This window comes from Apus apus, chromosome 4 (assembly GCF_020740795.1).
Source record: "Apus apus isolate bApuApu2 chromosome 4, bApuApu2.pri.cur, whole genome shotgun sequence".
Taxonomy (NCBI): Eukaryota; Metazoa; Chordata; class Aves; order Apodiformes; family Apodidae; genus Apus; species Apus apus.
In genome coordinates, this window is record NC_067285.1 from 8,714,781 (window position 1) to 8,742,374 (window position 27,594).

The 27,594-nt window shown below is 43.6% G+C and overlaps 2 protein-coding genes across 9 annotated transcripts in view; one reads left to right on the forward strand and one right to left on the reverse strand.

Moving 5' to 3' along the window:
• The window catches only part of VWA2 (von Willebrand factor A domain containing 2), a 34,033-nt gene extending 11,760 nt beyond the window's left edge, over nucleotides 1–22,273 (reverse strand). For 3 of the 5 annotated variants that reach the window (XM_051617925.1, XM_051617922.1, XM_051617924.1), the window contains exons 1-7: nucleotides 21,980–22,273; nucleotides 17,932–18,002; nucleotides 14,655–14,776; nucleotides 6,970–7,028; nucleotides 6,298–6,372; nucleotides 4,197–4,330; nucleotides 2,865–2,974 (exon numbers count right to left, since the gene is read on the reverse strand). In XM_051617925.1, the coding sequence (XP_051473885.1) occupies nucleotides 2,865–2,974; nucleotides 4,197–4,330; nucleotides 6,298–6,372; nucleotides 6,970–7,018 (368 nt within the window). In that variant the 5' untranslated portion in view covers nucleotides 7,019–7,028; nucleotides 14,655–14,776; nucleotides 17,932–18,002; nucleotides 21,980–22,273. Of the gene's footprint in view, nucleotides 1–2,864; nucleotides 2,975–4,196; nucleotides 4,331–6,297; nucleotides 6,373–6,969; nucleotides 7,029–8,279; nucleotides 8,421–11,297; nucleotides 11,320–14,654; nucleotides 14,777–17,931; nucleotides 18,003–21,979 lie in introns of those variants that run through there. The other 2 variants (XM_051617923.1, XM_051617926.1) reach the window with 2 other exon arrangements.
• A 131-nt stretch (nucleotides 22,274–22,404) lies between these two features.
• Nucleotides 22,405–27,594, forward strand: part of CCDC186 (coiled-coil domain containing 186) — a 36,194-nt gene continuing 31,004 nt past the window's right edge. For 2 of the 4 annotated variants that reach the window (XM_051618182.1, XM_051618185.1), the window contains exons 1-2: nucleotides 22,416–22,504; nucleotides 23,191–23,285. The gene's annotated coding sequence lies outside the window, so the exon portion shown is untranslated. Of the gene's footprint in view, nucleotides 22,505–23,190; nucleotides 23,286–27,594 lie in introns of all 4 variants that reach the window. The other 2 variants (XM_051618183.1, XM_051618186.1) reach the window with 2 other exon arrangements.

A 27,594-nucleotide genomic window follows, 5' to 3' on the forward strand; every position in this document is an offset into this window, starting at 1 on the left:
CAATTTTAGTAGAAAATAAACTACAGCTTGCCAGAGAACAGTTTCAGTCAAAGATGCTTTAGAAATCCTGAGACTAATTTCTTGTGAGATTATTAAAGAATGAGATTTGCTGACTGCTGGATACCTCCTCAACCTGAGAGCCTGACTGCCAAACATTGAAGTTTTATTTAAGTAAAAGCCATGTGCAACATAACATAGACCTTGGAGAGGAGGCAGTCTCACCTCTGCCCTGCAGGGTGAGGTTTGTTGGACTGTGCTACTGGGTCCCAAGGTGGCTGGGTGAAATCAGACCCAGCTGCCCCAACTTCCCATTTGCCTCCCATACTTGGAGACTTGGACTACTCAGGCTCCCCAGCCCCTGCTGCTGGTCACCTGACACAACCAACTCAAGCTACACATCAACCACCTGCCTTCCCCACCCAGTCATCACCAGGCTAAGACCTTGCTACAACACAACAAACCAGGCAAAAGCCTTTTGTCCCCCGTGAAAACCAAGGGCAACCTGCGCTGCAAATTCTTCAGCTGCTGTCACAAGCTTTGATCTCTGCCTGCAACATGTTTTTCATTGTTTTCTTCTGTTGGAAGGCTAAAATTTGCTGATCTCTAAGGTGTAAATCCCACATGAACATGAATTTCCCTCTTTCCTTTCCTGGTAATTCTCCCTCTGCACAATGTGAGAGGTCTGTAATGTGCCACCATGAACTGGACATTTGATATCAGAGAGCCCAGATCGCTGAGGACATGCTCTAGACCTGTTGATAGTTAAGCCACTAGATCAGAGGAGACATTTCCAGCTGTCTTCTAATTCTGTCCAAGAAACTGTGCTATAAATCACTTCCTATGTTTGCCTTTTAGGGCTGTTTTTATTGCCTTCCAGAGCAACCACAGGGAACCAAACCACAAGGTCTGAAGGCCTCATGTTCTTGACACAAACACCCCATTTGCCTTCTGAACATCACTTTTGTGCTTTTGCACCTGATTTGCTTGTTCTAGAAAACCATTTGATCACACCCAAATTCATTCTTTTCTGTCTACTCTCTGATTTTCACAGAAACGTCTTTATTCAGTACCTGCCAGGCCCTTTCACTTTGAACTTCTTTCTTCAGGTACTTTTTCCTCTGCATTCCACCATTTCAGAGCACACTCAATGACCTTGTGTTCATAGCATGTCCAAACCTGCCTTTTCCTGACCACATGTCAGTAGCTGTCAGACACTTCAGTGAAAAGTTTTGTTGTATCAGGGAAAAGACATTGTGCATAGTCAGGCTGATGACTAAATCTTGATGAACTCAGTAAGCTGTGCACATGTGAGCTCGGAGGATTAGAAAGTTAATAAAGAGTCTCTGCACCAGCACTCATTAAATTTGGTTTCTTATTGATTTCAGTTTGGAGGTTTGCTGTTTTTTGACACAGAGGATGTATGTTGAAGGTATTACTCCAATAAGGATTTTCCGAAGCAGAAGGAGACGTGAACTTTATCTGCTGTGTTTCCTCAGGAGCAGCACTATGAAGGTGTGCCTCCTGTTACCAGCCATGGACAACTAAAGAAATTGGTAAGAAATTTAGCTTTGGAGATTATGAGCAAATCTGGTCAAAATTAGCCAATGAACTCAAAAGCTACTTGGAAGAGATTCACAAGGAGACCAACAGTCTCTGGATAACTCTCAAAAAGCTTCACTTCAGCTGCTGCTGCCTTCCAAGTGCTCTCAGCTCCATGTCCAGAGCACAGAGCTGAAGCTGGAGAATGTCACACTGGCCAAAGGCTCATCAGAAGCACATTAAGGAGCCTCTTAACCAAGATGTCAAACACTCGTTTTTTTCAGAAGCCAACTGGAACTCATCTGTAACTATTTTATCTACTGTGAAATGTCAGCTTTTCATTTAAACTAGATGAAAAGGCAGAGCACAAGGTAATTATTTCTCTTTGATCTGTCAGCATCCATGTGTTGTCATCAAGGAACTTCAGTGCCAGACACCAAACATTGCTTCACTTTCTCTGCTTTCACAGACTTTTAAGCAACAGCCAAAAAGGAGGAGAATATCTTGTTTTATGATAATTTTTTCCTGTAACATTACACAAGAGGTTTTCTTGATTTGATAAACTTACCAAAAGCAAGACAGCAAAACCCAGTGATCACATTTGCTTGCAATTTGTACATCATGCTGACAGCAGCAGACATCCACAAAAAATGTTGAGCTAACCTCTAGCCCCAGTGTAGGTCATCTAAAGAAAGAGCAGACACTTGCAGGCCATGCCAGGACCTCATCTATCATCAAAACAAGTGTTATTTTGGGGTGGCTGTCATATCCTTTGTTGATCCAAATGTATTTATTGGAGATGAAAAGACATCCAAGTCTTAACATTCAGGAAGAAAAAAGGTTTACATTCAAAAACCTGATCCTCTTTAATTCAGCAGATATGTATGCACAGATACCTAGGGACCAGCAATTCATCACTAACTTGCAGGACCAAGGCAAACGTAACCCCAAAAAATGCAGATGCACACTGTCCTGCCTCTGCTCAGCCACATGAGAACACTCTGGTTGCTTTTCCCTGGAAGGATGTAACTTGCTGCCTGGCACAAACAGTCAGAAAAACCTGCCAGGAAGCTCATGGAAAATTCTCCCCTATTGACCACATTATAGTGGGACACTGAAAACTTTCTCCCATATCAACTTGCACTGACAGGATTCATATTTTTTAATGGCCTGTGGATTATGTACCACAGATAGTGTTCGTCCAGCCCTCTCCCAGGCATCACATTAGCCTGTGCACAGCAGAGGTGGAGACATCTGGACCTCAAAAAACAGTTTAGAGGTCATTCATGGCCCAGAAAAAGAGAGGAGCGGTAAAATAAGCTGACCTGAACACAGTCCTCTTGATTCTCTCTTTCACTTCTTGTTTGGTTAGATATGAATTTAGCGGGAATTCAAGGTGGGGAGTTGAGCTGAACTGCATCATTCCCACACGGACCTAAAAGAAAAGGTTAAAGGTTAAAGATTATGAAAGGTGCCTGTGAGAGTTTTACACTCTTGGTCAATTCACAGATTTGGTAGCACTGTACTGTATCGAGATAAACACTGTTTTGTATGTTGAACCACTAGCAATATAAATGAACTTCAAAAAAAGAAAAGAAGAGCATAGACCACAGCACTACCTATAAACAAGGCAAAGAAGTTCATCTGCAAACAACAGGAGCCTCTGCTGCAGTTAGAGGAAGCTCAAGTTCTATATTTATCCATTCAGAGCAGCTCGTAGCCTCAAGGACAGTAAGTTTATAAATAACACCTTTTACACCAAGCCATTTACACACTGTGCAGGCAATAGTTCCATTACTAAGAGCAGCTCCCTCCGGCATTGAGCACAGTGGGCACCACAAAGCAATTATTTATCCACTACATCCTCTAAAACCATTTTCTATAGTTCAAAATGCCTGAAAATGCAAACAGACTACATTGTCTAGCAATACATCCAGAATATTTCACTGAAGCCTTACAGGTTTTATGGGATGTGACAAAGTCAAAGGTGAAAAGGCTACTGATTTTCAGTCCAGTCTGTATGAGGATTAACAGAAAGACATGGGGAAGGATGGTATGAGAAAAAACAACCCAACAAATCTGAAAATACTAGATTTTATGTAAATGGAGATCTGAAGAGTGAAAGATTTCTTAGACGAGAAAATTATGGAGGGGAATGATAATCTCGGCTTCCAAAGGGCCCTGCAACAGGAGCAGAGCAGCAACTTTTGATTTTAGAACCTTAAATCCTGGTGGCAGTTGGTCAGGAGAAAGTTTTTAGGTGCAAGTCTAAGTATCCCTCTCATGGGAACCAGGAGCAAACACAAAACCAACACAAAACCTGCCTCTGCTCCCAGAATCTCTGCTTTGCAGAATCAGACATAGACCAGAGGTCCATGAAGCCACAGTAGACTCAGACCCACTCTCTGCCCTGATTTGGATTCCTCTTCCTGCTATGCAGAGACCTCACATCCCTGCCACTAAAGACCAGACAATTATCTGGAAAGACTCTGGTGGGGAATGAAGCACAGTAACCATCCCCACCCACTCCAAGGCCCCTAGCTTGGAATAGTATGATGTGAGACTGGATGCACAGCTGAAACCACAGCTGGATCTGGCTTGAAATCCCCTCAGACAAACCTCAGAGTGTGCCATTCATGGCCAGAAGTGACACTCACCCTGTCTGGATGGATGCCCAAGGCATCACAGAGCATGCTTGCAAAGTGCTTAGACCTTTCAAAGCTTCCTTTGCCAATGCTGTAGGAGCCATCCAAGAGGAAAAGGACATCCAATGAAGCAGAGCACTGCATCACTAGGAGAAAGAGATACACACTGTGAAACTGCACTTTGTTACTCTCACTCTTTGGAAGCAGACAGTCAACAGCAGAAAGCCCAGACACACAGACTTGCTGAGGATGGGTTGGGGCAGCCCAGTGTTCACAACTCAAAGCCCTCATGTACTCTTGCCCTGGCCTGCAGCTGTGCCAGGTCAGCCTCATGCTCTGCAAGACATTCACCTTAGATTTCAGCCCCCTAGCCTGGCTTCAGCAGTTCAGGGAAAGCATGAGAGCAGCAACCCCAACGAGCTGCTGCAGCGACACATTAATTGTGGATAGAGCTGCTCTCCTGGTGAGGATGTGGAGAGGGAAAAAGCAGCCGTGCCTGGCAGGACCTGCAGCCTCTCCCAGCCTGAGGCATGGATATGAACCCAGGAGCTGTTTGCAAAGCATACGGTGTCCCACAGAGCCAGATGTGCTCCATCTGCAGCACATTTTCCAAAACACACTCTTACTTTTCTAAACACAAACTCCCTGAACAGCTCCAAGGCACTGACAGAAATGCTTTTTATCCTATCTGCCTTTTATCCTATTTTCAGAGGTGTGTCCTTGTATCACCCCTGTCTGCATGAACATGACTGCTCCCAAGTACAAGTTCCTGAGGTGATTACATGGCAGTGGAAACTTATCATTTCACTGACAAAAACTCATTTAAAAAAGGGAGTCTGCAGACCCTGCAGAGACATTTTCAAAGCATATATAAACATGTATATATTTACACAGATATTTTAAAGTCACCTCTGTAGTACTTGACCAACTTCAAGGAAAACTGAATCTTGAAGCTCAATAGAGACAGCAAGCACACCAATCTTATAAGAGCCTTTTTGACCCATGCACTTTCTCTATCCCCTTTATCATCATAATCACTTTATTATCACTACTTTTTTTTCCAAATCTGTCCTGCTAGCAAAACTCTATAATTAGGGTTTTCTAATACCAAATTATGAGGGATTGAAAGTTGTGAAGCATTCCCTTCTAGGTCGCTGGGTTTTCTAAAGAGGGTGACCAGCCTTGCCCTGGAGCACTGTGTTGGGGATGAGCTGGAGCACAGCATCCCTGCCAGCAACGTCCCAGCTTGTCAGCCTTGTCCTCACAGCCAACTTGAATGTGGAGATGCAACAACTGTGGCCACCTGCCTAAGCATGCACAGAGAAAACTGCTGTGCCCTCATCCCAGCATGAGCTGAGCATGAAGAAATGACCTTTGGCTTCCTCTGGAGTTCAAGGATCTCCACATTGCAGCTGCACAGCTGCAGCAATGCAGCTCTCTTATGGAGATGGAAAGCCTGAGCTGAACACACGGTGCTACAGGATGGGGCTGGAGGGCATGCCTGGCATAGGAAAAAAAAAAAAAAAGGTAATTTATCACTTGACAGACAGAGAGTAGAAAAGAATGGCTACTGGGAGAATTATGATTCAATGTAGAAGTAATGGATTGCACCTACGTCAAGGGAGCTGTAGGGGAACATGGTCTGCTGGCCAGCCAGAGCCCAGTCACCCCCACACACTGCACTGGAGCTGATGTTGGCTTTACAGCCTGAACAAATCAGCCACATGAGAGGTCTGATCACAAATCAAATCTGTAATTAAACATGGCTCCTTAAATCAGGATTGCTTGAAACAGGCTCTGAAGGAACTGACAGGAACACCAGCTGGCTGGCAAGTAGCCAGGTTGGAAAAAAATAGAGTAGGTCAGCATCCCAGGAGAGCTAATACCAATGAGGGGAAAAGCCAGGCTAGGGCAGAGGAAGCCACAATGCTGTGCTTTCCAGGGCATTGCTGGGCACTTCATGGACCAAACGCGGTCCAAACAAAAAACCAAAACAAAACCACAAAAAAAACCCCACCACTTAAAACCAACCAACCAACCCCCCAAACCCTGAGAAAAACAAAGAAAGAAGGAATTCAGAAAGTAGCTTACTTGTTTTAGAAAACAAACTTACACTGGCTAGCAGCTGAGATCTTGCTAATCATCTCCTGGTCAGCATGAATTTCCTGTATACCCAACACCAGCATAACTGTGGGATCAAACAGATCATCATCCATCAACACTAGAAACCGCCTTTTAAACAAACAAACAAATTACATGGAAGCTTTAATCTAGAGCAGCAAAAATGCTGCTTTGTTGTGTAGATTTCACACTTACAAAAAATAATTTGGTGACACAGCACAGCAGTGTATTTATGGGAGGAAATTCCTTTTAGTTGGGACACGGAAAGCATGAAAAATGCCAAGGACCTGGCTCCAGCTCCCTACATGCAGGGATACAGCACAAGAACATCTCAAGCCATGCTTAGACTCCAAAGATTACAGTCATAACACTGGAGACACCAAATAATTGCACTGGAGAAATTAATGAACTTTTAATATCCACTTTTCCTATACCAGTTTGACACTTTGCATATAAATTAGTCACAAGTGTTTGGATTCTCAGAAAAGCTCTTTCTCTGGGTATTATTTTATTCCATTCCATGTGAAACTGTTTCAGAGGTTTATCCATAAACCTTCCCGGAGAGGCCCTCATTTGGTTCTCATTCCTGGGAATGACAAACTCCAGCTGGAGACAGGGAAGCATCTGAGACAGAAACACTGATGCAAAATGACTTTAGACATACCTTGAGGAAGCAGAAAAATGCAGATGGACTCACAAGACAAGAGGCTCATGGTGACCAATCTGAAAGGAAAGGAGGGAAAAAAAAAAAAAAAAAAAAAAAAAGAGGAAAGAAAGAGAAATATTAATTCAATTCCTAAAGCAGATGCCTTTACCTGCAGCTGATCATCTGCTTACTGCTTGTCTCAAGTGATGAGTTCAGAAACATTTGGTCTGAGGGAGAACAGCAACTTCTACCCTGGGAAGAAGGGCGGAAAACAAACACATGAAAGGGGAAGGTAGAAAAGAAAGTCTCCTTATGTACTAATGTCCTTTCCTACCAAAGCTGGAGAAATCAGGCATTGCAGGGCCCCTCCACTCCTTGCCTTCATGGCCATTAGAACTCTCCTCTCTCTTCACTGTCCCTCCTTCTCAACACTGAGTCCCACAGGGTCCTTGCTGCCCTCAGGAAATCAGTGGAGAGCCAGCAAGGCTTCTCATGGGGGTTCACTGAGCAGAACCACGTTCCTCCAACCCCACCATCACCTGGGGCTCCATCTGAGTCCCTCCTGTGGGGCACAGCAGAGGGGGGACCTGGCCCATGGGACCTGCCTCAGCCAGGGCTGCTGCCCATCCTTTTCACAGGTCTTCAACAACACTCAACCACAGGCTCTTTCATGTCCTACATTTTCTGAGGACTGAATTTCTGGGGAGATGTTTTTTATATATAACTGTCCAGCAAAGTCAATTTTCTGCTCATTTTTCCTTTGAAATCAGCAAGGCTGCCATCACATCGTGGATGGACTTCAGTGGCACTTTCAAGCATGCCCAGACTTAGACCAAGCATGTCTGCAGAGGCCTTGGCTTTTATTTAAAACCTGTATTTTTATTTTTTCTCCAAATTAAAAGTGCTGGATACGCTCACTAGAGCAAATTTGAGCAGATTCACACTGGGTCTCTTATTCTCTCATTGCAAAATCAGATTTTCTTCATGTACTTAAAGACAAGTGCATCACTTCATAACCAGCTCTATTAACCGATTGTTTTTCCAAGAAAATAGAGAGGGCTTTTTCTCAGGCAAGATTGTTTCTGCAGCAAAGGATACATTTGATAAGCAGCCAGGAAGAACTGATGCTTGTTAGTGAAATCAACAAAATAGCCCCATTCCCAACACTTCAGGTGCCAATTCTTGGAAAGGGAATCTGGCAAACCTCAGGCATCAGAGCAGCAGGGGTCAGGAAATGTTTGACTTTGAATTTAATGTTCAGTGCTGGCATCTCACTGCCAGAAGATGACAACTTCTGCAAAGTTAAGTAAGAGTGTGACCATGCATACCTTCTTTGGAGGAGTGAGATGAAAGAAAGAAGAGAGAGGCAGAAGGGAGAAAAGCTCTTCTTGACAGGTATCTTCCCAACATGTCCTTTACCATCTGCAAAATATCTGAGCTTAATCTTGCTAACGAGGCAGAACCAAACAGTGATCTGAAAACACAGCAAACCCAACACCACTGGCCACTGTTGTCGCCTGGATGTAGAACCAGGTCTGAGAGCACAGCTGCACCTACAACAGGACAAGCACCTGGCTGAGAAGGGATCCAAAAAATACCATGGGCTGTTCTCTCTGTAAGAAAGGCAAACAGGCTTGCAGCTGATATCATGGACCTCACTAAACCTGCCTGGCATGAAACACTACCATGAAATATCTGTCCCATAACAAACACAAACATCATTTTCACGGTTACCAGAACTGTTAACATTTTGCACAATACCTTGGGACAAATGTTACTCTTGCACTGGGACAAGAAAATACTATAAAATAACAGTCAGCTGCTTTAATTAATTACCATCTTTTCTCACCTCAGAGACCTGGCTAGTAACAAAAGGCACCTCCAGCTCATTTTTCAAACTGTCCTCCTTTCACTGTAGAGTAGGAGAGAAAGGAGGAAAGATAATGTCACATATTCATTAACAAGCCAAGTGACCCCCCTGTTTTCTATAAATAAATTTTACTTCTTTCTTTTTGCCCAGGTTTGGAGGCAGTGAGCCACCTCTGTTGGGAACTCCAGGTGTCCCCTCTACCCAGCCACAGGCACCGCCCTGGCTGGGAGCAGCTAACAGCAGGGTCTGAAACTGAACTGAACAGGGATGAGGAGGATGACAGGGAAATGTTTAACTTCTCCTTAAAACAAACATCACAGGTTTCAGTCTAAAACTTACGATTTTTTTTTTTCTCTGAGTGATAAACAAGGTTAAATTTCCGTAGGATGTTCTGCAAAACCAGCTTGTTTATTCAAGCCCCATTCTGCAGTTTTGACAGCCTCTTTTCCCTTTTGCAGTAAGGGCTCCTGTACATAAAGAGCCCTTGATCTTGCAGTACTGCTCACATGGGGTCCTCTCAAAACACACTGTAGCTCAGGTCCTGTATGACCCATGAGTTGCAGAATAAAAGATGTTTTTCTGACCCAAGAGCTTGTGTTAAACTTATTGTGTAGTTTGTTCTGACAGAAGTGCTCATGCTACTGACTTTGCCTGTGGCTAAAGCAGCAGGAGTGTCTCCATGCATGTCTCATCTTTTTTCTCCTTTGCTGGATGCCACATGCAGGACCCCCCAAGGGAGGCAGAGCCTGCCTCAGCATTGCAGGCACTCAGCAGCAGGCAGCTAGTGTGGACACTGGGCAGAAACACCTCACGCAGTGCCTGAGAAAAGGGGCACACCAATCTGTAGGAACTTGTCTTAGGACAAAATGACAGCAGCATAATAAAATAAATACACAAACAATATAATTATACTGAGGTTATGAAAGAATGCAGATAACTTGGTCACATACCCTGCTGGGAGCTACTAATTCAAGGCTACGGGTTCCAATGCAATTACTGTAATTGGCCCCTATTGCCCCCCTGCCCCAAGCTGTGTAAACCTGGGAAAGGCTGCAGCTGAGTGTCTGGCTCAAGGCCTGACCTGCATTGCTTTGCACCAGCCAGAAACATCGACACCTGAGGGGGATCAACTGTTGATTTACCTACATCAGGAGCAGGTGTGCATCATTCCCAAATAATGGGATGGAAGAGGATCACACTCCCTGCACCTTGCAGCAGGCAACTTTCTTTTGCATTTCAGCAAGAAGATGGCTCTCTCCTCAGATATACCACCATGCCACACAGATGCCTATGTCCAAAAGCTTCCCAGACTGGAAAACCCTAGCTTTGTCATCTCATCTTACAAAAACAAACAAACAAACCATAACCCCCCCCTGCTATTTCACTTGGTGGTACCACCAACCTGACAGCATCCCTCCCCTGCATGTGTTCCCTGGCTTAGCAAGAGTCCTCATGAAATAATTTTCACAATTTCCAGGTCACACTTTAATGTCTGATTGCATTTTCTCTGATAACTTGGATGCAGAGTCCTGCCACCTCCCTGTTTCCTTTCCACTCCAGACCACTGGTGAAGGCACTTTCACTCCTCAGAAAACAAGATGCAAAGATGCATGAATTTATAGCAGAACTGGGAACCAGCCAGGGAGTCCTCTAGCCATTACACCACATCAGGAAAAGTTTTTTGTTGCATGCACTCAAAGACAGGAGCTACTCTAGTTTCTTCAATGAAGTACAAGTGTCTGGGCATATTACAGATATCATACTGGGTCCTTCAGTCCACACTTGGATCAAGAGTTGATCAAGCTGTCTTTGTGTCTTCTAAAGAAAAGATTTTCATTAAGGACACGAGACACAGCCTGTCTGAAAGCCTGCCCTGGCAAGTTCAGCACTTTCCCCTGGCCGCACCCCAAAACTGCTAGAAACAAGTCAATTAAGGCATTACAACAGGGCTCAGTCTGATTATCTGGGTGGTGAGGGTTGCTGGTTTTTTTGGGGCTTTTGTTTCTATTTATTTATTTATTTTAACAACCTAGCATAGCACTATTCATTACAGTGAATAGATTCACCCCGTGTTCAAGCCGAGTCCGACCCACTCCCCGTTCCCCAGCCCCGCACCGAAGCCGACCCTCCGGGCGGCACCGAGCCACCGGCCCGCAGGCAGGACCCGCAGAACCCGGAGCTCAGCCTGCCAGGTCTTCTCCTCACCTGGGACAGAACCGACGGGGACTTGGGGGTGTCACCTCCCACGAGCCCGACTGGCAGCCGGGCTCCGAGATGCCTGCCAGAGAAGCGGTGTCCCTCCGTCCCCCCCCCCACCTCCCCGCTGCCCCCCAGAAGAGTTTCACCGGCGTCGAGGGGCGTCTTCTCCGAGAGGCTCTCGGGGACTGAGTCTCCCTCGAGAGCCTCCCGGGGAAGCCTCCCCCGGCTCCATCGCCTGCTCCTCCCGCCCGGCAGCCCCAGCCTCCCGCCCCGGTACCTGCCCCGGTGCCGACCCGGGCTCCGCGTCCCCGCCGCGGCTGCCGGCCCCGCCGAGCTGGGAGGAGGCGGTGGGGAGTCTGGGGGCGGCCGGAGGAGGAGCCGGGCCGGGGCTGCCCTCCCCGCGCTCCCCCCGCTCTGCCGAGGGGCCGGGACGGACCCACAGCCCCCGCCGGGCGCCCGGAGAGCTCTGTCTCAGGGGCTGTGCTTTTCCACGGGGTCCCGAATGTCAACGTGAGGTTTAAAATGTTATCCACAAGCCGAGAGACTGGAGAACAGACGAGAGACGGCAGAAAAGACGCTCCGTTAAAGCAGCATTTTACCTTTTCTCTGCAAAACCCTGACGAGTAGCGCTTACACACCTGAGGAATTTACGAGCAGCCTCCTTCACGCTTGGCTTCATATCGTGTTTAGCTGCAACAGCCTCTCCTCGTCCATCGCATCCCTCCATTTACAACTAGGATTTGGAAAAAAATAAACCCCGAACCCAAGAACAGCCACATTGCTCTAGGTTCCGTATAAAAGTCACACTTGTCCAACAGACTAAGCACAGCTGAAAATGTCAGCACCCTTAGAGCACTGGCTCTTCCTGGAGCACAGCTGTAACAAGTCTGGAATAATAATCACAGAGCAGAAGGAAAACCACAGGCTGCAGGTTGCTTTGTACCACCAACAGCCATAAAGCTTAGGAGTAAGCTGTTTTGGAGAATGTTTTCTCTAATCCTTGTTTTCCCACAGAAAACTGTTCTCCATCTGTGAGTAAAAGTACCATATTCACACCTATTACACCTGGAGGAATTATTTAGGGGGCTTGTTTTAAAAATTATGCCGTTTCTTTGGTTTATTTTGAGTTTTGGTTGGTTGTTTTTTTTACAACTGAAGATATGCAACTGTTGGAGCAGAAATGTACTCTACAAATTAATATTCTTTGATAAGTGTTAATGTATTTTTTAGTTATAAATAGCTACACTTTCTAAGAATAAAGTGGCAAGGACAGAAGATGAGCTGTGCCATGGGCCTGCAGCACCTGGACCTTGCTCAGTGTTTAGTTGTTCTCTTTTCTGCAATGGCGTGACTTGGAGTAAAACAATATAGAACTGGGATAGATTCCACCCCATCGCACACCCACCTCCAAATCCAGCCCCTAAAACAAAAGCCAAGGAAGAAAGTAGCACCAGAACAATTAATTTTAAATACACTGGCACTTCAGCTTTGGAGAGAACATTTTTGTCTTACTGTTAACACAACATAGCTGTTAAACACCTGTATTTCTAAAACATTGATAGGATCTTTGTTACTCTACTTTCAGTCCTTCCCTACCAGGTAAATTTAAGAGGTTAGGGAAGGGAGAGATTACAGTAAATTTTCAGCACTGCAGGATGTATCCAAACCTTCCATTACCAGTTTGTCAGCTGCATTGAAGACTACCATTTTCACCAAATTTCTCCACTGTTACTAAATCAACATTTTTATTAATCCTTTTTACTGTAATTGTGACATATTTATTCAACAACAGTTCTTTCAGCTTGTCAATTAATAATGGAGACCACTCAGCTTTCTCTATTCCTGAAAAAAACCCACCTACAATCAAGTTTGTTCTATAAAGAATTCCTTTATGGTATGACTTAAATCTTACGTGTAATGCTATCACTGGTTTTGAATATCTGAAATGTTCTTAATATAACTAACTTAGATTCTACAGATAATTAACTAGAAACTTTCTACAGCAGCTTTCACAGTGTTAACCACCACATTATTTCAGCAGATCATTATGTTTATCAGTATTAAGGAATGAACGCCATCAACAGAGTAAGTACAGATATATAATGTTTGAGAAAACCAGTCAGGGTTTTTTATGGGTTTTTTTGGTTGTTGGGGGTTCACTGCAAGTGAAAAGATATTTTTCTGAAAAGGCACCTTTAAGTAGGATTCAGTGATTAGCAGCACCAGACTGAGAAGCTTTTAGAAGACAAGCTCTGTACCAAAAGCCATCATCTGAAAAGACTGGGGCAAGATGGATCACACGTGAAGCACCATTTTATGAACACAGATTATCCCAAGAATAAGAATCTGTAGGATTTTCTAGGAATTTTTAAAAACTCTGGTATATACAAAAGGTCACTTGATAAGAAGCAAGCTTACAGAACAAGTGAATAGTTTCTGAGTACTGTATTCATGAAGATGTAAGTGTTGCTTTCAGAATTTTTTTCAGATTCTTGAGAGAAGATTTTTTACACTGTTTCTAGCTCCTTACCTTTGTTTTCCAATGCATATTCCCCCTCAAAACATAACCAAAATTAAAAAGACAAAAACCCACTTGTTTTTTCTCAATTATCCTGAACACCAGTAATAATAATAATAATAATAATAATAATAATAATAATAATAATAATAATAATAATAATAATAATAATGAAGTTAAAAAGAAATGTCAAACACTTGGGTGTACTCCTGCAGTCTGCCTAGTATGTTTTAATTAGTCTATCCTGGTTTCCATGAGCTGTTATGTGATACAGCGTCCAAGTTCATTCTCAGCATTTAGCCTGTAACAATTCATGTGCAGTCAATATTCATGAGTTAACACTATGTTTTCTTTTTTCTTTTTTATCTTTCTTTTTTTTTTTTTTAATATTGAGCTAATATATCAGCAGAGTGTCCCTTCTTCTGAAAAACTAGGACAATAAATTAAGCTCCCTCACTGTTAAGAATACTTTGGGCTCGAACTAAGAGTTTGCAAAGCCTGGACAACTTGTCAGGCTAACAAGGCTGAATGATCAGGTGTCACAGACAGTGTCACCACACCATGTCCACACAAAGCAACAACAAAAAAAAGCAACCAGGCACCCACAAACCAGAAGTGGGTCTGTACAGATGTAAGTGCACTCTTGCTCTGTCATTAATTTCATGCCCCTGTGACTCAAACACAAATTCCAGTTCAAACAGCAACAACCTTTCTTTCCTTTTAAAGCTCCATACATTTTGCAGGGCACAACCTACACCTTATTTTCTCTCCTGGACTGTCAGACAGTTTCTTTGCACTAAAGATGCAGCTAGGCATCCTTTGTAATTGAACCAAGAGATTTGTAAGCATTTTAAAGCTGGTGGTTTTCCTTTTTCTAAAGAAAAATAAAAAGTTGTGTTCTACACTAGTCAAGGTAATATAAAAATGAACAATTTTCTCACCTGAAAACCTGGCACAATAGGCTTCATCATTCCACTTGTATTCTTAGATACTAGAACTCAGGGGTAGGCTTTGGTGCTATAAGCTCACTTGAAACAGTAATGCATTAGAAATACAATAAATGACAAATTGGGAAGCAAAGAAGCCAACAGAAAGTAAAAAGCTGAATAAACTTACCATTGCTATTTGAAGTCTGACAGTAGAATTCTCCAGACCGTACAGTGTACACACCATGACATCTGCTGTTTGTTTAAGAGTTAATTTACTCCACTTGCAAGTTCTTTTGTTCATTGTGTGCTCTAGAGAGGAAAGACAGCAGAGACATAGAGGAAGGAAGAGAAATTAAAATAATATTTGCAGGGAATAAAAATGTACACATCTTGATCGCTTATTCATGTCTTCAAATTTCTTGTTATAAATAATCCAACAGCCCAATCACCAGTGAGAGCAACCACATGTGAAATATGCCCATAACAACCCTGATTCAGTTGAATTTACACAGAACTAAGGTGAACCACCAGTTTGTAGATCGTGAGGACTACGACATGGAAATAAACTTCCTGCACATCAGGAATTTTAGCAAACTGAGAGGATTGACTACCCCTTCCTTCAAAGTTTCTGTGGGCTGCCTGTCAATGAAAATAACATGCCCTTAGTATGATATTGTCCTTGCTCTGGAGACAGGAAAAAAGCAAACAAAAATAACCCTCCAAATAATGACAACAGGCAGACCTTCTCTGTATTGATCTGATTCTACAATCAAAGCCACCCTCTCAGCTCAACTGAAAAATTGACTTTAGACTCCCCAGAGGCCAAGTGCTCTGCTTGACTTTATCTACTGAGGCTTGCTAAGTTAGAAATAGAAACATGCTTAGAGTTCTCCAACTAGATACAACAATATCCAGTGGTTGCACTTTCTTTGGGATACTTGTTTAGTGACCAAATATGAAATATAACAAAAGCTGGTAAAATCCTTAATGGAACCAGAAACTGATACTATAATTTTTAAGAGTCAAAAATGCATGAGACAGAAGGAACAGTATGATCCCCATTTTGCATGCCTTTATGAAAACAGAAAAATAAACAAGATAATCCAGAAAAAGCTGAATTTCATAATATAATTAATAGAGGACTAGCATTTGTTTCAATAAATGCATTTCACCCTACACCTGATTGTGTTCTTTTGTTTTGAATCTAGCAGCAATTAAGTGTAGGGAACAAAACCAGTGATGTTCACTTTCACAGAAATAATTTTCCTAACATCCCCCTGCTCCATTTGCATATGCTCATCTTTGAAAATAACCTAAACCAACTTGAAAATAACCTAAAACATTATCACAGAGGTATACTGAACAGATAAAGAAAAACAACTGCTGAGGTTTCACACCTTCACCTCTTCCTTTCACACCTGTTTTACAGGACAATTCAGCTGTATTTCCTGCTTGTGATGCTCTCATAAATAAGAGGAATTTAATTCCATCTGCTTCCTTGTAGCCTTGACACCACAGAGTCAATTACAGCTACTGCTCTAACTGTAGACACCTATTTTTTTAAAAAAAAGTCTAAAGATTTAGTGTAATCTGCTTAATACATACCACCTGTGACATCCTAAAACACTAGAAAAATAATCTTATACAAGTCATTAAAGAAAATATCCTTTGCATTTGGACCAACCTACTGCAGAACACACTCAATGGCTGAGATTGCTGTTACAACTGCCAAAATAATTGTTTAGTTGCAACAAAGATCCTTCTAGAACATTTTCCATTAAAAGACACCTCACAGTACAATAGAAAACACATTAAAGATTGTTCAATATGCAATATAATAATATCTCTTCCTTTAACAGAACTTGCTCGAGATTCAGATGAACCAGCAAAACTAAAACCTTTTTGTTATTTCAAAATAAATTTGCTATCAATTGTTTATTCATATTGTACAGCCTCCTGATAGAAAGGTCCCTCACTATCAGCTGATCAGTTTTACTAGAACAGTCACAAGCACACACAGCAGAAAGGAATCAGGATGCACTTACAGAAGTCTCATGACCCAAAATGAAGCCTCCTTTCTAAATTCATTCTTTCAAAAAGCTGAGATAAATAGCCCCTCCACTGGAGCATAAGCTGTTCCTGAGCACAGCCATGGGCCAAGTCCTGAAGCCCCTGGACAACAATCAGCTCCTGAGCGAGCAGAGCCCTTGCCTGAGGAGAAACCACTACACCAGGTTCTGCCAAAATTAATTTTTGCTTTCCCAACATTAACAGGCAACATAATTTTTTCAAATATGAAAATGCTCTCTTGCTACATTGTGTGTTACTCATAAATTGTATTACACCCAGCACGTTGCAAGAGACTGCTTTTATTTTATTACTCAAAAGCACCACTGATTTCCTCACTCTGTCTTCAGCAAAATGCCACAAGGGACAGTGAAACACCCATGGTTGCACTAATAGCTCCACAGGTTCCTTGGGGATCTGTGAATTGTACTGCTCTTAGTGATGAAAAAAAAAATAGGTGGAAGAATAATTAAGAGTTACACAATAGTAGCTACAGAGAGCAATGACTAGCACTGTCCTTAGATATTAATTTCAGAAGAAAACTACTAGTTATAGCCTGTGCCTGAGCAACCTTGGGCTTCTGACATGGCTGGTCAATGCTTCACCACAGCAGGTGTCCTCCCATCCTGGGGCAAATGGTCATAGTTCAGCAGCAGAAAAGGTGTGTGGCTGCTTTCTGTAATATCTCCAACAAAATTAAAATTATCTCAGGGTATCAGTTAGACAACCTTGTCTCATACAAATTCAGAAGGCAGCTGTAAGACCTGTACAAAAGTGATGAAATTTGATACATTAAATTGATGCATTTGTATTTTAAAATATTTTATTTCCCCCCCTGCAGCCTAGAATATATATCACTTCATTTCTTATTTACAATGTATTCTCTGCTTTAATTTGTCTTTGTCTTCTTTTCTATACAAGATGTTTTCCCCTTCTTTTAAACTTCATTTTCCATCCTCATGTCTTTATCTACACTGAAAAACATACTTCACCCTCAACACTGCTGCATTTACACTGCTACTTAGACATGCTCTCACACGTTTCCAGTGCTGTGCAATTAAACTTTCACCAAAAATAAGTGAATCTGCTCTATTTTAGTGTCTACACTCTTGTACTTATTATTTAAGTACATAAAATCAGTGATGGAATTTATTCATACAAGTTCTGGGAGGCAAGGAATAATTATCTGTGTTGACAGAGAAGAAACTGAAGCACAGCTATTTTTGCCTGAAAGTTATTTGGAGTCTGTCTGTGATGGCATTTCAGCATAAATCTCCTGTGTTTGAGTCTAGGATCCTGTCTGCCAAAGCATTGTTCCTTGCTAAGCCTTCTCAAAAGAAAAGGCAACAACACATCAAAGGTTTGCTGAGTTTTTTCTAGATGGTTTAGATACCTACTGAAGTCAGAGGAAAAACTCTTCCTGGCTCCAATGAACCTCCAGCCCTCAGCTGCAATCTGAGCAGAAGCTCTGAAAAAAAGGAGGAGAAATTAGGTAGGATTTGGTGGGATTTCAGGAGATCCATCTTCCAAATTGGTCAGTGCTTGCATATTAGAGTAGGCACAGTTGTACAGAGGAGGCTGCAGGGAGACAGAGCAATTATGAACATACAGACTCCATTACCTCCCTGCACCTTGTTCCTCTGGCCACCAGAGTGGCCCAATAATCCTGGTGCCTAATAAGCACTAATACCAGTGAGGCATTAAGAAATACTTCACAGTCATTTAAACCTCTGTCTCTATAAAAAAATAATAAATAAATATTAAAAAATCCACATTTCTAGTACATTAGCTGTCAAGCCATTATGATCCCCAAGGCCTGCTGAACCAAAACAACTCTGCCAGTCTGAACAGTCTTTTGAAATTACACTAATTAACACTATAGACTGTGCTGGAAGTATATTGACAGGATGCAATGAAAAGGAAAACTAAGTATTCCACTGGAGACAACTTTATCAGCATGTGAGCTGGCACAAAGTTTTCTTGCAGTTAGAAGTTTTAAAGAGCAAATGTTTTCATTGGTTTTGGTTTTTAAATCTCAGTAATTAGGGACTTTCCATGCCTCGGGATACTGCAACAAGAAATGGCAGGAAATGACAGCAGTAAGATTAATTCTAAGAAGAAAATAATAGCAGGTTTAGCTGCAGCACTGAAAAAAGATAAATGTGAAGGAATGTCGGAGGCAAGTGGGGAGAGTGCTGTTAGCATAGAGACTGACAGCAGCAGCATCACAGGAGCTGCAGGAGGTTAATATGGCTTGCCTGCAATTTTTAGCAAGAGCTTTGGGCTTGCCTACATGTAGGCTCTGTAATAACTGCACTGGTGTGTCATTAGTTCTAATTTGTAGGACCTAAGTGCCTAGGAACTAACTGGGACACCACTGTGCTACATGCTGAACAAAGGACAGTCCAAACAACATATAATGAAAATGGGTTTTTCCAGGTATAACTTACTCAGAGCACTTGTAAAATCAAAGTCACAGTTAGATTTAACTATATTGTGCACAGATTAGACACGACAGTGGTGGCAGGGCCTTAGTACTGGGACTGCAGCCTCAGCAGCACTGCTGTCAGCACCAGACACCGGGAGGAAAGATGGGTCTGCTGGGGCTTTCAGGATGCTGCTCCCTGAAGGCCCCTGGCAAACCATGCCTGCCTAGAATGGAACAGTTAGACAACAAAACCAATTTCTAATGAAGAAAACAATAACTCTCCATGTAATCTTGCCATGAGGTGAAACGGAGAAATCTAATCAGTCCACAGTGATTACTGTGTCACAGACCAACCTTCTGAGGAAGGCAGAGGGTGGGAGTCTGGGGACACTGCTCCCAGCTCCTCCTCAGCCATGCCAGCCACGGATCTCCAGTGCCAGGGGACTGAGGGGAGCTCAGCACATCTGCTGTTTCAGCCACCTTGTTGGTCTCCCTTAAATTGGAGATGCTAACACATTTTTAGTTGAAGGAGAATGCATAGGATTGTAAGCCCCTCTGGTGTGAAAAGCTATTAAAATGCTATGAATAATTAGCAAACACCACCTGGAAGCTGAGTGATTACATTAACGCTTTTTCGTTTCTTAGATAACAAAGCATGAGCCGAAAGCCAGAACTACAACCTCTTGAAGATACAGGCCAAATTCTGCTTCTGCCTCTGCAATGCAGAGCTTATGTCTGCAGCAGAAGAGGAGGCTGTTGTTTATAACTGTCTGTATTTCAGATGGGAAGTTCTCTCACTCAGAAATTGTCTTCCTCAGCATTTGCACAAGCCAAATGAGAGCTACAGCCAGCTAATGAAGAGTTACAGTAATTCAGTCATTCTTATTTAATGTGAATGCAGATAGTTTGGGGAAGGGGTTCTCTCTAGGTTCTGTCATTATCATTCCCCAGGTATCTGTGTCTGCCTGATAATGTTTAAATTAAAATTTGGCCTGAGCACAGGTACTATGAGTCAGAACTGTCTGAGCATCAGCACCAGGTCTAAACCCGTGAGGAGTCCAGCTGAACATAAAAAAGTCCTTTTTGCCTGCCTTGAAGGAAGGCATCTGCTAACGAGACTCAATTTTCTTAACCTGATTTCAGTCCTGCTGAAAAAAATGCCCAGAATAAAAGGGGCAAATCAGCTGAAATTCTGCCAGGTCTGGTGGGATGCACCAAGCCACACATGATGAACATCAGGGGAATGCAGACAAAGTGTACAGCAAAGCACAAGCACCAGTCTGAGGACTGGGGCCAGAGTACACTGCAGCTGCCCTTAAGTAACTGGAAGAGAACACTAAGAAGCATTTGGGCACTGAAGTGACTGTGTTACAGAGCAGCCAGGCTTGGTGAACTTTGCCACTCAGCTGTGGAACAGAAGTAGGAGTGGCAAAGAAGCATTTCTGAAAGCAAAGCTTAGGCTTGGGCTGCATGGCAATTAGCAAGGGAGTGTAGCATGGCACTGCTTTCTGAAATGGCACAGTTCTTCCCTATCTCTATCCACACCTGATTTCTTAATGTGTTTTTAGCAATATGGAAAACACAGCATATTATTAGCAAAGCAATGGCTAGGTTTTTGCTACCAAGATATTATTTAGAGGTTAAAGCTGAGGCCACAAGTTCTCTCCACAGCCTGTGTTAGATCCCAGTGTTGTCTTTAATGATCTGTAAAAAGGTTTCAATTGAGCAATTTGTAGGACCCCAAAATTTGCATTTGTGTTTTTTGAAATTCCAGTTACCTGGGAAGAATAAGGAGAAAAATAATATGCTCTGAAATAGTGCTCCCAATTAAGGTTTGTAAAGAAACTTATGCAGCACATTCTATTCTGTTTTCAAAGTAATCCAAGGCATGAACTGAAGAAATCATAGTTGGTTTTATAGGTGTAAAGCATATAGATGTGTGTGTACTTTTATATGTGTGTAAAAGTAAATTAGCCAAAATAAAGGAGCAATCTGATCTAACATCAAAGTTAGCCCTGCCATGAGTAGAGGACAAGATATGCTCCTGAGGTCCCTTCCAACCCAAATTATTCAATTATTTTGACTTGCTCTTCTATTGTTATGTTTATGCAGTTCATGCAAGAAAGGTGACAGTGCTTACTTTACTGAGCAAATTGTTAATGCTTTTTTAATCCTGTCAGAATAAGGAGTGAAGCACCAGTGAGCACCAGCTGAAGTGGGACTCCCTTTATCAACAGCACTGGATTTACTCCTACGTGACACGTGGGTGCAGAGGCTGCTGACACCAGGTGTAGGGCTTGGTTATGGAAAATGAGATGCTGCTTATTTAGGGAAGAAGATACTCCGTTAGTCATACTTGTGCACTGATCTTGCAAAAAGGGAAGGTATCTTTGTGATCACCTGTCTAAAAACTGCTGCGGTGAAGAAGTCTGCTGGAAGGGCAGGTTCTCAGGGCTGTGGTCTTGGGTAGCACCACAGAACGCCTGCCACCAGGTCCCTTGCTCAGAAAGGCTGTGATGTGTGCTTAAATAAGAGGGGTGGTGATGTGTGCTTAAATAAGACAAAAATCCCTACTCATTGAAGTAATACTTGAACACACGCTCTCAATTACCCAGTGTGAGAAATTCAGCAGCTCAGCCCCCGGAGCTGTCCGCACCTCCCGCTCGCTTCTCGTCCCCGTCGCTTCAGCTCGCAGCGAGCGCAGGAGCTCAGCGGCAGGAGGAGGCAGGGCAGGCAGCGAGAAGCGCAGGGGGGCTTCGGTTGGAAGGGACCTTAAAAGATCACCTCGTTCCAACTTCCCTGCCACGCTCAGGGACACCTCCCACTCGGCCAGGTCGCTCCAAGCCTCTTCCAGCCCGGCCTTGAACACTGCTGGGGGTGGGACATCCACAGCTTCGCCGGGCAGCCGGTGCCAGTCAGTGTCTCACCGCCCTCATGGCGAAGAATTTCTTACTGACGTCTAGCCTAAACCTCCCTTCTTCCAGTTTAAAGCCGTCACCCCTTGTCCTGTCACTTACACGCTGCTGCAGAAGGTCCCTCCCCAGCTTTAGGGCCCCTCTCCGCGGGGTGCTTAAAGCTGTGTCCAGGCTGCTCTCGGGTACCTCCAGGGACGAAGACGTCCCAGCTCCTCGGCTGCAGAGCCCGACCGCCCTCACGGCGAGCGGGGCCATCTCCTCCGAAGAGGCAGCAAGGGCCAGACCCGGGGATCCAGCGCGGCCGCCCAGCTAAGCAGGCCTGGCTGGCCTCTCGTCCCACGGCCCGCTCAGAAACGACAGCGCTGCCGAAGCCAGACCGGGGGGCCCGGTGCGGCGGGACCGTCTTCGGGAGGCTGCGCCCTCTCGGGTCTGTGCCCGGAGGGGCTGCGGCCCCACCTCCCGCCTCCCGCCCCCGGCTCCCGGCCCGCCCCCGGCTCCCGGCCCGCCGCTCCGCCCGCCGCCGCCATCTTTGTTGATGTGTCAGCCCGGCGGGGCGGTCGCGGCCGGGGGCTCTGGCCGCCGCCATGGGGGAGCTGCCGGCCTCCCTGCCGGCCTCGCACTGAGCGGGTGAGGGGCCGCGCCGGGGGGCGCCGCGGAGAAGGGCGGGCGGGAGGCGGGTGGGTGGGTTCCCGCTGCCGGGTGGGTTCCCGCTGCCGGGTGGGTTCCCGCTGCCGGGTGGGTTCCCGCTGCCGGCTTCCCTGAGGGGGCGGATCGGGGGCGCCCGCGGCCGAGGCGAGCGGCGCTGCCCGGCGGGCTCGGGGCCGGGGGGGGCAGCGCTGCGGGAGCCGTGCCCGAGGCCGCGGGTGATGAACCCCCCGCGGGGCGGAGGGAGGGAGGGAAGGAGGGTTCCCCGTCTGCGGGGGGATCCGCAGGTCGGGGCGCGGGGCTGGCGGTGCCGGCGGGTCGGTGGGTGAGGGTGGGTCCCGCGGGGGGGGCCCGGGGGGTCTCAGGTCCTGCCTTCCGAGTCGGGACCTCCCGAGCGGGCATCCCGGGCTGGCCCGTAGTTTCTTTGTTCTTGACAGCTTTCTTCTCCCCACCTTGTTAATGAGGTTGCCCCGTTTTCTGGCTGCGCGTTGATTTATTTCGGCGTCTGGTTGAATCATGAGATAACAAACCCCCTTCCCCCCCCCCCCCCCCAAAAGCTGCTGCAGCAGGTCGAAGGTTATTTTTTGGGAGCCAGCTGCAGTCTTGCGGTAGAGTACACGTCCTTGTTTTTGCAGATGGTATTTGCAAAAAGCTTCTTGCTCTTCTAGGTTTGAAAGAAGGAAGCTTTACTGAAAGTTCAGCCAGATGATTGTGGTGTAGGTTGGCAGATTTTGGCTCTTGTCCTGGAAAATAGTCTGCACAGGTGAGTCTGATCTGTGTGTGCTTCCAGTGAGGCTCTGTGCAGACCAGATCTCTTGCAGAATAGAAATCTGTGTGTAAGATTAGAAACACAGAAGTCTGGCTTGATCTTCTTGTAAAACTGCTTTTCAGAAGTTAAAACGTTGCAAGCAGAATACAGTAAAAACCCGTATTTGACCAGTGTCCCCTTGTGTTTTGTTGTATAAGGAAATTGTTAAAGCAGCATCAGCCACAGCTGCATTTTTATATTGACAAGGAAGTGTAATCTCTGGCTGCTTCAAATGCTTATGTTGTCATTGACTTTAGAAGGAGATGGTTAGTCTCTAGAAGTATGATAAGCTGTAAGTCTGAAGATGGTTCAAGAGACTGTCGGTTTGAAATGTCATTCATTTTATGGGGAAAAAAAAAAGTAAACTTGTTCTTTATTGCTTTTCAGTCCTTCTCTTCTTTTTCTGAAATTCTTCATTTTTCCATTCTTGAATTGGCTTTACAACAGTATTTTCTGTTGCTTTGTAACAATTCATTTGGGGGTTTTGCAGATTTTTCTTGATATTAGGAGATTCGCTATTTCAAAGTGTTGAGAAGAGGACTGAAGAACCAAATACAGAGAGTGGTTTCTTTGGTCCTAATTAGCAGTAATGTTGCTTATCACTACTCAAGGCTAATAGTCAGTTTCCTGAAGCTGGCTTTTTAAAGAGCTGTGGAAAAAAGCAAGTGCTTTTCTGGATTTGGCAGTGTAATTAGGCAGAAGAAATAGGGTGAATCAGTAGTCTACAATTTTTATTAACAAGTAGGCTCCAGTAGGCTATATCCCATACTTTGTTCTCAACTTATTTTCCTGTTGCCGACAACAATATTGAAAAGCCTTATGGATAATTTTAATATTCAAGTCAGACCAAGACTCTGCTGCCTCAAATTGAGGGTGGGGAAAAAAAATTCTCATCAAAAGCAGATCAATGTCAGAAGAGAGGAGGAAATCAAGACCTAGTTTCAAGAAGTACACAGAATACTGATTCTTTTAATATGCCATAATATTGTATATAATACTATTTAGTATATTTATTTGCAGAAGTCAGTCTTTTGTAGTTGACTCATTCAGATCTGTAGAGGCTTCAAGATTTTTTGCTTCTTTGTTTCCAGGAATACTGGAGAAACTGTGTAGGTGAATCAAGTTTGAAAGCAGTAGGGCCTCACCATCCTCTTGAATGATGTTTTTCAGTATGCAGTGGTCACGTAGACAGTAATGCCATGCCTGGAATTTTACAACCCTGTTGCATCTTCTGGAAACAGCATTTGAAAACAGCCACTGATAGCAAGTTTTTTGGCATCTTCAATGCCAGAAATGCCAAGAACACTATCTCAGCAATGCCATGGCACTACAGTTTTGTAAGAAGGTCTGCCACTGCTCTAACTTTTACAATGTGAATGACAGTTATGACTCAGTTGTAGGTGGAAAAGACCTGTCATAGGATGTATGCTTTGTCCAAGTTGTGAACTCAAGCATAAACTCTTACTTCTTCCCCTCCCTTAAAACATTCTTCTTTGCACTGGTGATGTTATCAGTGTCAGAACGTGAATGCAAACAGAGTAGTGGTAGTGACTAGCCAGCTGGTACTGGCCTTGTCGTAAGCAGAGTTGAAGGCATGAAGCTAACATCCTGGGAGGTTACATCCAATGCTGCTGGCATTGGATGGGTTGCTGGAGGAGAGACTGTTTTCCTTTACAGAGAAGAAAAAGTAAGAGTTGTTCTGTGCTGAAGACACTGTACTAACACACGATTACAAGTCTTTGCATAAACCTCAAAGTATCTAAGTCTCGTTTGAAGTTCATGATAACAGGATGCTGTTGATATTATAGCTTTCTCCTGAGACATGGGTCTAGTAAGGCAAAAAATATCACTCTCAAGGTGCAACCCATAACTTGTCTTGTGATGGGAACAACTCCAGTCCCACTTGTTAAACCTTAACTGCTGAACTTTATTGTGGAGTTGTGTTGTTCCTTGGCTCCATGTGTGGAGTTAATATGACCATAATATTAACCACTTAGATGAGATTGGTAGAAGACCCAGTGATGCCTTGAAAGATTTCATAAAATATTGCTCACCTATCTAACTGGTGATGTAAGCAGAGAAAAGAAAAAGATAAACTTTGAGTAAACCTTGTCTTCTGAAGTACTTGATTAATGTTAAAATAATTGATAGAAGGGCTGAGCCTTACACCTTGGCACTGCCATGAGGCTATGCAATCTGTGGTTATATAAAGTCAGATCAAAACAGAGAAAAATAATTGAGATGAAGTATTAAACTGATAAAAGCAAGGAAATCCTGAGATTGCCCACTGTATACACACTGTTCCACTCCCCTGCCTTCAAGCATGTACATCAAAGCAAGTCTTTGTATGAGCTGAATCAGGGAGCTGTGTCAAGTTCTGCCTGGGCTGGAGCCTGGGTGTCTCAGTACAGGGCCAGCTTTACCACTTGTACTGTGAGGCACAGTTGTCCTGTCTCTACTGCAGTCCTCTAGTTTTTCTGTGTAGGTGGGACCACGTTATATTGCATCTCTCTTCTCAGCAGTGTTAGGTGATATCCTTATAATCTTTTCTCTAAATTAGAGCATTATCTTGTGTTTGGTCTTGGGCAGAAGTGAATTAATATTGGGAGCTAGGATAGATGCGACTCAGGTGTGTTTCTTTTGCTCCCTCTATGTGCAGTCAAGAAATACAGGAAGGTCAACAGTGTTGGGGACCTCATGACCACTCCTCTGGTTTGTATGGAATTCAGGCAGTGGTGATGAATTTAAGTACTTAAGCTGTTCTCTTTCTGACTTTTCCTTAGGTGTTGGGATGCTTTTAACAATCTCCTTTTACTGTGTTTCATCACTTCCAAAGTTGGGTGGCTTGCTGCTCTAATGTGGAGACAACCAAATACATTTCAGACAGTCCTGGCTTCATGTTCATACATCTTACATTAGGCTACGTATCTGGCTTGTGGACCTTTCTATCCCAGTCCCTTTCAATTTAGTTGAAACCTTTGATTTGTCCCTGTACACAGCTGGTATCCAGTAGAGCTGCTTTTTTTATCTTGTCATATAGAACAAGATTTCTTTAGCTGAATCCTCATTTCTTTATAAACATCTCAGAAAGCCATTTGTGATGGAGGTTTTGTGAAAGATATTACACAAAATACAGATAAGTGGGGTATTAAATGGAAACAACAGGAAAGTTTATGATGCTAGTCATTAGGATGAGCAGTAGCAATCTGTTCAGATTAGGTGGAAGTATTATTAGGATTACACTACAGCTAATTGCTAGCACAAACTATAAGATTCATCTTCCATTTTATTTTTAGCCTTATTGTCATATAAGAATTTTAGCGAGAATTTTGGTGTGATGCCAGATTGGCACTGACTTGGAAAAGCATCTTAGTTTGCTCAGATAATGGTCATTGTCTAGTAATGATGTGAAGAGTTCTTGAAGAGTTGCATCTTGGGTTTTGCAATCAATAACACAACTATAAGGTGAAAACAACGTTGTCATACCCCAAAATCAATTCTTTATAAGCAGTCTTGTTGGAGTGTCATTGTACATATACTAGCATGTAACCTATCCTACAGATTTGGCTTTTAGCCAGTGTAATAGGTTGGGAATGAAACCTGAAGTGAAATGAAATGGCAGTTCCTGTGGTTCTAACAGTTATCTGGTTGTTAATAGTTACTTTAATGTCTCTGTCTTAGGATAATCTGTTTAAATATAATAGAAAATATTTATTATTTTATTGTGATTTATCTAAGGTTATGTTTCTAGTGCATTATTTTGTAGCATGATGTTTAAAGGAGAGGAGTAGTCCTTTGGGGAACAGACTGTTCAGACAAATAAATTATGGTCTTCCTAATAAATGCCATGGCATTTGTGAAGATTCTTCTGTGTAACTCCTTTAAATCTTTGGTTGCTGGTTGCTTCATATGTGTGGAACTTCTCAGGAAGACTCTAGAAATCATTATCATTCTCTTCAGTATTCTTCAGCCAATAAATCTTAACTAGCTCTTTGAAATGAAGTCCATCTCCAGTGTTACACTGGATTATATTGCATTTCATGTTAACACTTGAATTTGCAATTGAAGACTAGCTAAATTACGTGGACTCTGTCTTTTTGTTGCTCAGGAACCTGCAGGAGGGAAATAGGTCTGTAGCTGAGCTGTTCAAATGGTGCTGATGTGCAGTTTTTGCTTTTGCTGGAGTTTTCTGATGAACATCAGAGCTTCATCGAGAAAAGCCTGTGACTGGTGAAACTTTGTGACTTTATTTCATAGATGCATG